At 40.7% G+C, this 10,570-nt stretch overlaps 1 protein-coding gene across 1 annotated transcript in view; it reads left to right on the top strand.

Annotated features, from left to right (window-relative positions):
- The window catches only part of LOC138000830 (uncharacterized), a 243,738-nt gene that overhangs the window by 108,583 nt on the left and 124,585 nt on the right, over positions 1 to 10,570 (top strand). Inside the window, exons 21-22 of the mRNA XM_068847495.1 lie at positions 5,554 to 5,631; positions 6,505 to 6,642. Of these exons, the coding sequence (XP_068703596.1) occupies positions 5,554 to 5,631; positions 6,505 to 6,642 (216 nt within the window). The remainder of the gene's footprint in view (positions 1 to 5,553; positions 5,632 to 6,504; positions 6,643 to 10,570) is intronic.

Raw genomic sequence — 10,570 nt, 5'->3', positions numbered from 1 at the left:
TGGAAAGTCGTGAGAATAACTCCAATCCCTAAGGGAACTTCTGTAAATAAGTGCACACAACTTAGACCTATTTCTCTGACCAAAATAACTGCCAGATTGTTTGAAAGAATGATTTTGAAGTTGGAGATATCAGGGCATTTGAAGAACATCATCGGCCAAGACCACTTTGTTTTCAAGAAAGGAAGTAATACAACAATGGCTCTCCTCAAGTGTCAACACTTGTGGCTGAGAGCACTTGATGGCAATGCCAATTATGTACGTATCTTATCATTTGATTTCAGCAATGCTTTCGATACAGTGCGACAACAAATAGCATGTGACAAGCTTAAAACAAGCAATCTTGACCCGTCTATCGTCAACTGGATCATAAGATTTTTCGAGAATCATAAACAAAGGGTTGTCCTCAAAGATGTGGTCACCACCTTTGTCAGCATCGGTAGGTGTGTCCCCAAAGGCTTTGTATTGGGACCCATCCTATTATCAATGATGGTCAACGATATCGAAGCTGCCCATCCAAAATCAAATATACTTGTGAAATATGCTGATGACATCACTGTTTTTGCTCCGCCTCTGACACTTCTCTTGTTTAACTCAATAATAGACATGGGAGATGGCCATCCATGGTAAGACCAAGAACGCACAACCACCAGTTTTACCAGACATCAAGAGGAGAGACTGGCTCAAACTCTTAGGGATTACTTTACAGGAAAATCCCTGTGACTGGGATAGCACATTGATAGCCTTCTTACGAAAGCAACTTGCCGCCTTTATATTCTAAGGGTGTGCAAAGCACATGGATACTCTAATAAACAACTTGACAAGCTGCTTGAATCCCTTATCATGTCTGTATGGACAGAATTGACAATTTTTTCCAGAGATCTTTTAAGTTCGGATTAACATCTTATTTAAACATCGATACCAGATATCATTAGAGCGAGACGGCATCATCATCCCTGATGATGCCGTAGATCGGCGAAAGCTCGGATTCTAAACGTTTTTAACAATTTTAACATCAATTTTACAGTAGTGTAAGGCCTCAATTGAATTTTAAACTGTTTCACTCAAAATGCTACTGAAGGACAACATCCAACGATTATAGACAAATTGCTGTTTGAGAAAGTTTGTGTTGATAGACACATCCTGCATGACCTTCTACTGCGAGAGAGGACACGCCTACTTCGTGAAAGAGAACATGGTTATTTACTACAAAGAGTGCATACAGAGTGCTACAAGCATGCACTTGTAAATCGTTGTTTATTCCATGCATCACATTACTATACTCTTGCTGCTGAAAGAACATTTCACAATTATTGGGCAAGGTTGAGCAAAATATCGTGATTTGTCAGCGGCAAGCAGATCAACTATTTGCCGAAGGCTGAGGCAAATAATTGATCTGCGAGACACTGATAAATCACTATATTTTGCAATAACCGAGTTCAATAATTTTCTTATCATTCGACCAACAAGTTTGTTTTTTATTTTTGTTTTCGGAAAGCGGCAAGCACGCACTGCCTTGCAAGAGTCGAGTATTGGCAGAAATCAATTGGTTTCCTTCTCAGCATTTTACTTGTAGACTTCAAATTGTACTTACAGTCAAGCGTTCAATAACAAAATGTAGGCATCAACAAACCTGAACAATTCTACAGTCTTCAAGGACTTGAAATCCGAATCCGAAAAAGGGGAAAATGCGGTATTCATTGAAGCTTTAACATGCTCTGCAACAGTTTACTTTAAAAGTAAAAAGTGCAGTTGTAAAAATTGTTCACTTTCTGCTGTGGGATCGATTGTTCGATAATTAGCTCGTTTAAAATATGCTCTTCCCGAGAGGCTCCAGTGCACTCTCGCTATGGCCAACTGAAGACATTACCGTAACGGTGTTTACGGTCTTCTTGTCGTTTAGCAATCCTGATGTTTCCAACATCTTCCTCTTCCAGGACATATTTATTCGCGAAGCATAACTCCTGATACTGCTTTCACTTCTGTGACCGGTCAGTGCCATGATATGACAGGCTTCATATCCAAACTCGTCAAGTATTGTGACCACATTGGCTCTGATTGAGTGATTCGTATATGTTGCAGTTAATTTTTATTTTCAACTAGTTAGTGTTTTTTTAACTAAGTGATTTTATTTTCAACTAGTTAGTTTTTTTCTAAGTAAGTGATTTTATTTTTAACAAGGTTTTATTTTTTAAACTAGGTAATTTTTCAAAAACTGGGTAAACTTTTTCTCTCTGGTGCTATTAAAGGCTAACAAATTTTAGTGATTAGGGTCAAATGCTCAGCTGAGTGATTTGGGTTACTGAGCCCTTATTTTGAATGATTAGCTTTCATGTTAGGTTAGGGACACTGCCCGCATTTTAGGAATTAGGGTTAAGCTTTCAATTTAGTGATTAGGGTTATGCACTACCCCCTTTATCCTACAAGTGAATGAATGCTTTACTTCCAATATTCTTAACCCAATGACCAAGACAACGGTTCAGATAATTGATTACTCCAATCACTACAATATATGCCAATCCCTTGCATAGAATGCAGTGTCTCGCACTTGCACACTGACTGCATACTAATCCTAACTCAGTTATGGGAAGCTAACTATTTTAAAATGGCTGCTTAGACTTAAATACTGCTTATCAACGCCAATCAAAATGGGTACTTAGACTTAAATACTGTTTAATATCAGCAATATTTGTAGACAATCTGCAGTTGTCATACACCTCCTAGAATGCTAACTGTTTCAAATAAGACAGATTGTAAAGAAGCTGTGGTGCTGTGTCGGTCGGAAAGTGAAGGAAAGGAAAGGGTTTATCGTGTGAGTTGATATGGTAAATTGACCACTGTGAAGAAATTTGAAAGCTGGCATTTTGATGGTTAACAGATGTAATCTAGTGGGAGAAATAAGTGATTGGAGTTTTCCAAACTTGGTCACTACTCGAACAGAATGTTTTTTCAATATCAGCTACTTTTCCTAAAAGCAACTACTGTTGGGGTACAATGGTGACCTTTTACCATTCAGTCGATCTCTATCAAAGATAGGAATGTTGAAGCTGCCATTAGTTAGTGGGCACTTTCTAAGCATGGAATAAGCACATTTTAATACTTGTGTTTGCAACTTGCACACTTGTGTCCTCTGTGAGAAAGTCGACTGTGTACTTGGTACAAGATCTGAAACAATTCCCGTTTTGAAGCTACTTTCTTGATGTTTACCGTTGCTGTAAGCCCATTTCTTTTGAGTTATCATCTGACGTTCCCAGTTTGTTAATTGTTTCTGCTCAGATCGATCTTCGTTTCCTGAAAGGCCGAGTTTCTTCTCTGTTTTTCTTTCAAAAAATGTTTGGCCTTCCTGTAAAAATCATCTTTTGAATCTTTTGTATTTCTCCATAGAAATCGATTTCATTTACGTCATTGCATTGGCGTGACTCCTCCATTTTATCTGTGCTACAAGATTTACAACATGTGCATGGCTCTAGTGTCCAAATGTGAATAAATCAAAGTTTGGACCGAGAGTGGCCTGGGATGAATAATAAAATATTTAGTCATAAATTATGATGAGAGGTTTGCTTGAGTTGTTTGTGTGGTCAAGTGGATAAGAGAGTAGACAGCAGATCCAGAGATAGGGGTTCAAGTTCAAGTTCGGGTGAGTAAAAAGAAAAGTCTTGACAGGTATGAATTGTCTGTGAGAAGTGCTGTTGAGGGGGTCGGCATAAGGGATATTCAAGGGTGGAGGTAACTGGAAGCTAAGGCACAGTGGGGGAAGGTGGGGAAGGTGCGGGAAGGGAAGGTGGGGGACGGGTAGAACAAGTAGAACGGAGAAGAGCAGAGTTTCGTTCTTTTTTCATACCCCTAAAAAACCAAGCCCCTGTTTTTTAACTATACCCCTAGAAAAGAAAAATCCTTATTTAGACAGTTGATTAAAAAAACCTAGTTAAAAAAAAATTAACTGCAACATATACACCAACAAGAGCTTTGCCTCGACAGACAACTTCTTCATCTTGCCACAGAGAATGCGTTGACCAACAACCATGTTGTCGTACCAAAACTTGTTCTTCTGGTTGACACGAGAGACATTTTTCCAAATGACATGACTGGACAAAAAGGCCCGCCAGTTTTACACATTGTTTGGGATTCTTGGGCTTCGCCGTTTTCCTGCCGATTTTTTGTCAATTCATCTTTCACTTTGCTTACAAATCTTACATCAGACAAGTCGGTACACATGGAAAAAAATCTTTCTTCTTCAGTTCTCTCAAGTTCTTGCGTCCTCTTTTACGGAAGAAAAGCATGGTTTCAAGGAAAACTTTGTTCTGGAGTTTTTTCTGGCTGGGTTAAACTAAACAGACCCACTTTCCTACAGTTTTTTGGTGTCATGTTTGTTTATCGGTGGTTTGTGTTGTGTGTGAGCTTTTCCTTCCCGTTTAACCTCTGAGATTTCCGCTTGATAAACTGTGTTGGCTTTAGAAAACTCAGGGTCTTTGATGATATCAAGTTTGTGTGAATAACAGCTGAAGGCCAAAGCGTATCCTGACAAGTGAAGCTTTGGTGCAGAGCTCGCCATTCTTCTTTTCTGGCTTCAGCATAAAATATCCTCAGAACATTCACCAACTTGTCCTTCAATGACACAAGTGACTCTTTGTATAACTCTCTTTCCTTGAGATAATCTCGAAAGACGTTGAGTGCAATTATTGCTGCTTTCTTAGTATTCTCACTGCACTGTCAGTTTGATCAACTAAAGATGTCAAATCAGTCTCTGACAGCTGATGGAACCCATCTGCCATTTTCACATAAGGGCAGTCACAATTACGCCTGAGCAGAATATTATTTGCAGAAAAACACTTATTTATAGGCAGTTATTTGCAGGTCACGTGGTGGGCTCTCGGCCAATGAGTGTGAATGTTTGTGATGCTTGTAATGCTTTAAAATCTGGAAAAAATATATTAAAATACAAAAAAACCTCTTACCAATCATACAATAAAAGTCTTGGTACTATAGTTGACGAATGCGTAGATAATTTTAGCCGTTGAGATAATTTAACATTATCGAAACACGAGAAAATTATATGAAAGAAACCCTTAGCAGACGATAGACAGTCAATTCTTTTAATTATTCAGGGATGGCTTTGATGTTTATCATTCATAAATAATGAAAAACTAAATATTTTAAGCAAGAGCCGATACAACGTAGATTTGATTTTAGTGATGTACTATATTTCGGCTGGCCAAACCAGCCTTCTTCAGGTACCTAAAGAAGGCTGGTTTGGCCAGCCGAAATATAGTACATCACTAAAATCAAATCTACGTTGTATCGGCTCTTGCTTAAAATATTTAGTTTCTCAACTTGAAATAACGCCGATCAGATCAAGCCACTGATCCAACGTACACCGACAGGAAAATTGTCCACGGTTGCTTGCTTCGAAACTCTGGAACATAAATAATGAAGTGTTTTTATGGAAAGTGTCTTATGCACTGCCTATTATCATTATTGTTTTGCCCGGTGCAGTGTCATGAAAGGGAACATTATCGCAAGAAGGTTTATCAATGCCCTACTTTTCCAATCTGACAGGATCAACACAATGCCCTCTGAACAACCTTAACTGCAAAGAAACAATCACTAAGGCAAATTGCAACAAAGGCTTTAAAGGTAAATGAATGGCGGTGGAGTGCCAGCCTTAAAGTGCCTATAACCCCAAATCCTTTTTTTCTTTTTTTTTTTTGCGTACATGGATCTTTGCATCATGCTGAGCAAAATGGCGCTATTTTGTTTTGTTTTTGATAAAAAGTAGAATAGGGCTAGGAATAGGCCTCTTCTGTTTCTTTTACATATGTGGCTTGATTGCTCGAGTTTGGCGAGCCTTCGACTTCTAACTCGTAATTTTCTATTTCGAGGACCTCAGAATCTGAACTGGAAACCAGATTGGAGTTGTTCGAGGTCATTTAATAAATGTCACTGCTCCTAACAAATGTCAGCCGAATAACAGCTCTTTTCAAGTGCTACACCTTTCCTTCTTGTTGTTGTCAGTCCTCTCCTTTTGCTTTGTTTGCCCTGTTGCTTATGTCTGGGTTTTATATCACTAGTCACCCGGTCGTGGGACAGAAAAACCGTATTTCAAAGTCATAGAAACTTCCAGTTTTAACCAAACACAACCCTTTTTTCTTTCAACTCGGAAAAAAAGCTTCTGGGGTTTATAGGCACTTTAACTTGTGGAAATAGAAACCATTGTCTTATTATCCAAGTATTTAATACAATGTTGCTCAACAACCATAATCACTGCAAACAACTTGTGTTTTCATATGGTATCAAAACGTTCCTGTGCTAGTTTGTGATCCTCACAGGATATTCTAGAAGAAATTTTAAAACGCTGCTAAGTTCATAGCCAAAAGATCCCAACATTTCCTTTTCCTGGTACTATTTGGAACAAAAATTATTACAGATACTTAAATGTCACGAATCAAGCACTGAATCTCAATCAATGTACTGTTTAGATGACTTTTATCTTTGATGTTTTCTGGTCAGGTCACTGTTCTTTTCAAAACGGTTTTTGTGGACTGAAGCACGATAACAGCATGGAATATCAATGGACTCTTCATTCTGGCACTACTCCATCGTCAGAAACAGGCCCAATATATGATCATACAACATATTCTAAAACAGGTGACTTTTTCCTCACTTGCTTCCTAAATTACCTAAAAATTGAGTTTGAGGTTGCTGTGGCCCCAAACTCAGAGTTCCCTATAATCATCGAAAAATCCCTTTAGGCGTCTCAACATCACTGTTACGCAGTGTTTAAAGAATACTTAGCTCTTATTAACCGAGCAGGAGGTCTGTATGGGAGAATCTTGACCGAGGTCGTGAGTACAGACAGAATGCAGTGAGGTCTGTACACACGACCAAGGTCAAGATTCTCCCATACAGACTGACTAAGCTCGGTTAATAAGATGTTTATTATATGGCAAACAAGAACCATTTAATTCGTTTAATGTAACTAGTTTGTACTAACTTACATTTTGCTTGCGAACGGCGCTGAGTGGCGATGAGCGGAACTTAATTCTGTCAAAGTTCGCTCGTCATCCTCTCTTTTGTCATCATGCTGTTTTGCACTTCCATAAATAAATATTGGTAGAAGAAAATACTGAATATTTTTGCATTTGAGTTTGCATCTTTTCACTGCAAAACATTACCGGTCTAGATGCCGGTCTAGATGGGAAATCAAATTCGTGAACTTGGTACTTCCCAGTCCTTCTGAGACACAGCCATATAATAAAAGATATGACTTTAAGGCAAGGAGCTATGCAGACAGAAATGTGGAATATAAATCCTCATATCATCTGAACGTGCGGCTATTTTCACTGCATAATTAATTAGCGCATCGTGAAAGTGTCACCTAAAACTCCCAATCCGCTAGCGTTGGTTCCATACCAGCATGCATGATGCTTTGTGGCCTGATTGCCTCTAAAACCGGGATTTTCCTTCGATCATTGTCACTTTGCCGGTGTTCTGGGCCCAGAAGTGGGTTTTTGCTATTAGCGGTCAACCAACACCTGCACCCTCTTGTGGTATATTCTTCAACCTAACAGCAGAATTACCAGACCCTCCAGCTCCGGCCCCTGTTCTCGCTCCTGCACCTGTTCCCTCTCCAGCAGCAGCAGCAGTTGCGGATCCACCAGCTCCTGAAGTTGCACCCATTGCTGTGAAAGCCGGGGTAACTATAGTTTTTTTCTAGCCGTTCTCAACATTCTTTTGAGGCAAAGTTCACTTGTGTTGTTGGATACCACTAGCGGGCAAAGGCTTTTAACGTGTGTCACACGTAGTAGGTTACTCAATTGCCGATTAAGCAGAAGAACATTGCTGATTTCCCAGCGGTTTTGTCATCGCTAGCCGGCGAGGAACGAGTTTTGATACCGCAAGTTGGCGAGGAGCGAACTTTCATACCGCTAGTTATAAAGATCTGGTTGTGATACCGCTAGTTGGCGAGAGACGAATTGATACCGCTTGTTGGTGAGGAATGAGTTTTAATACCTCTAGTTAGCAAGGGACTAGTTTTGTTACCGCCAGTTGGTGAGGAGCAAACTCCCATACCGCCAGTTCATGTGGAACGAGATTTGATACCACCTGCTGGTGAGGAACTAGTTTTAATGCCACTAGTTGGCGAGGAACGAGTTTTAATACCGCTAGGTGGCGAGGAGTGAACTTTCATACCGCCAGTTGACGCGAAACGAGCTTTGCATGATACCACAAGTTGGTGAGGGACAAAGTTGTATGCTGTACCGCTAATTAGCAATTAGTGCATTTGGATACCTCCAGTTTGTGAGGAGCTAAACTGTTCATTTTTCTTAGAAATGCTCGCACTCGTTACCACTAGTAGGCGAAGGGCATTGTGCCTATCCTTTAGAATCTTTAGGAGGTTAATATGTAATATTCAGTAATTAGCAACTATTCGTTGACCAAGAATATGTTACCTTGTGTTTGCGAGCTAGTTGAACTACCACTTAATGGTAGAGGCTTGGCTGCCACCGTTAAGGCCAAGGCGTTTGTTTTTCTTTCCTATAATCCTTTGGAGTATTCTTGCAGTAGTAGTCATCACTTACTGTTTGCCATCTTGCCATGTCAATTGTGATGTCCAGGCATCTTTGTTTTCCGAATGTATCATGCCATTGGCGCTCATTAATGCGCTAGTTCTGCTTCAGTTACTCACGCATATCTCACATATTGTTAATATTACCCTGGGTTAAAGCGGGAATGTGTTTGTTTACAACTTCCTCGGTTTTTTCCATGGCACATTATGAAGTATTGATGTAAAATTCGAAGGATGAAAGTAGATGGGTACAACATGAGGAATACTCATAGCCTCTTTATGTGCATGTCAGAGGATAATAACCAGTTAAAGCTCCTGGAGGAGAAGATAAAAACACTCGAAAAGACCCTGGAGACCACAGCGAGCGCCCTCACGGCACTTAGATGCAATCTCAACCGCCCCATACAGGCGTTCGATCGATTTGAGGCGTTGGACCTTACCCAAGCCCTTGTGTGGTTAGCGCGTACAAAGGTGCAGCAATATGCAGCCACACTCGATGACATACGGGCGCGTTGGGATGTCCTCAATTCCCAAGAGAGAGAGAGATGTTGAACCTGATGCTGGGGTTGTTAGGAGACCCTATACGCGCCAAAATAGCAAAAGAGGCCACCTCAATCCTAAACAGTTCTTCCAACTGCTCCACGTAGCAGGGCTTGTTCTTTCTCCCCTACCCCCAAATTCAGTGCTTTAATTGTGGCCGTTTTGGACTCTACGCCAGGTTTTGCAGGGCCACTCAAAGCATGATGTGTGGAACCTGAGGGCATGTTGCTCAAAGCTGGTGGCGTGTTTCCCACTACTAATTTCGCCTAATACGATTTGGAAAGACGCTGAGCTGACTTGGAATGATAATAATGATAAATAAACAAAATCATTTATCCGTACATCACAGGTTGTCTTGTTCACTTCTATGGTTGTTTGCGGTACATTTTGCTTGTCCACATTAGTTTTTGGACCCTGGGATTCCTTCTCAGCGTTCCACACCACTCTGGACCTCGTTCAGGGCTGGGGTCAACAAAGGTTGGGTTCCCTGTTTTAGTTTTTTAAGCTTTTGGTTTATTCCTCATTTTTTGTTCACTTGTAGGAAAATAACTATTCGTTCATCTTGCGTGTTACAGCCGCTGCTGGCACAAAACCTTTAGAACATACTCCACTGTATAGTACAACACAGGGCACCCAGCCTTTCGTTGGCCCCTTGGTATCAGCAGACATGGTGTTCTCTTGCCCCGAGCTAGGAATCGTTAGCAACCCGCGATTTCGTGACTCGAAATATTTCAGGGCTGGTACTATCCACTGCCACTCTCTCGTCTCGGAACATCTCTTGGCAGATTTCGATAATCGCAACAACGTGAATTTGTTAGAGATTATCCAGCATGGGGTCGGGATAGAACATTTTTCCCGCATTTCAAAGGGACATTCAAACAACAGTCGTATGACATGGCTTTGTCCTCACCTATTCTGTTTAAGTACTCTCCTTCATGTGCAGAGTTCTCGGATTTCATTGCCGATAAAATTGTTCAATGGGTCGAATCTGGGGCTGTCTCTATCTGAGGGGAAGTCAGCTGTATCCCTCCACCACACCTAGTCCTTCCGCTTACCGTCAAACCGTCCAATTTCCGACTTTGTCAAGATGAACGTTTTTTTTAATCTGTGGATTAGAGATATCTTTTTCAAACTCGACCACTTGACCGACTTACCAAGATATGTACTCCCTGGCCATTTCCAAAGTAGCTTTGATGATAAGAATGGTTACCACCACGTCAAGCTCCACCCTTTCTCCGAGACGTATTTTGCATTTGAATGGGAAGGCTATTATTTCACGTTTAGTGTGTTGCCATTTGGTTGGAAAGCCAGTGCTTTTGTTTACATAGCCTTGGTCTGGCAGTTTCACAGGCTGCTCGTTCTTTGGGAGTCCCCATTTCTCAATACATCGATGACCGTCACGTGGGACAGTTATTCATACCCCCAACACACGTTGCATTTTCCCCTTCCCGGCAGAATGCTGAAGCC

Source organism: Montipora foliosa, chromosome 4 (genome assembly GCF_036669935.1).
Source record: "Montipora foliosa isolate CH-2021 chromosome 4, ASM3666993v2, whole genome shotgun sequence".
Lineage (NCBI taxonomy): Eukaryota > Metazoa > Cnidaria > Anthozoa > Scleractinia > Acroporidae > Montipora > Montipora foliosa.
Note: the sequence above shows the minus strand (reverse complement) of the source record. Positions and strands in the feature narration are given on the sequence as shown.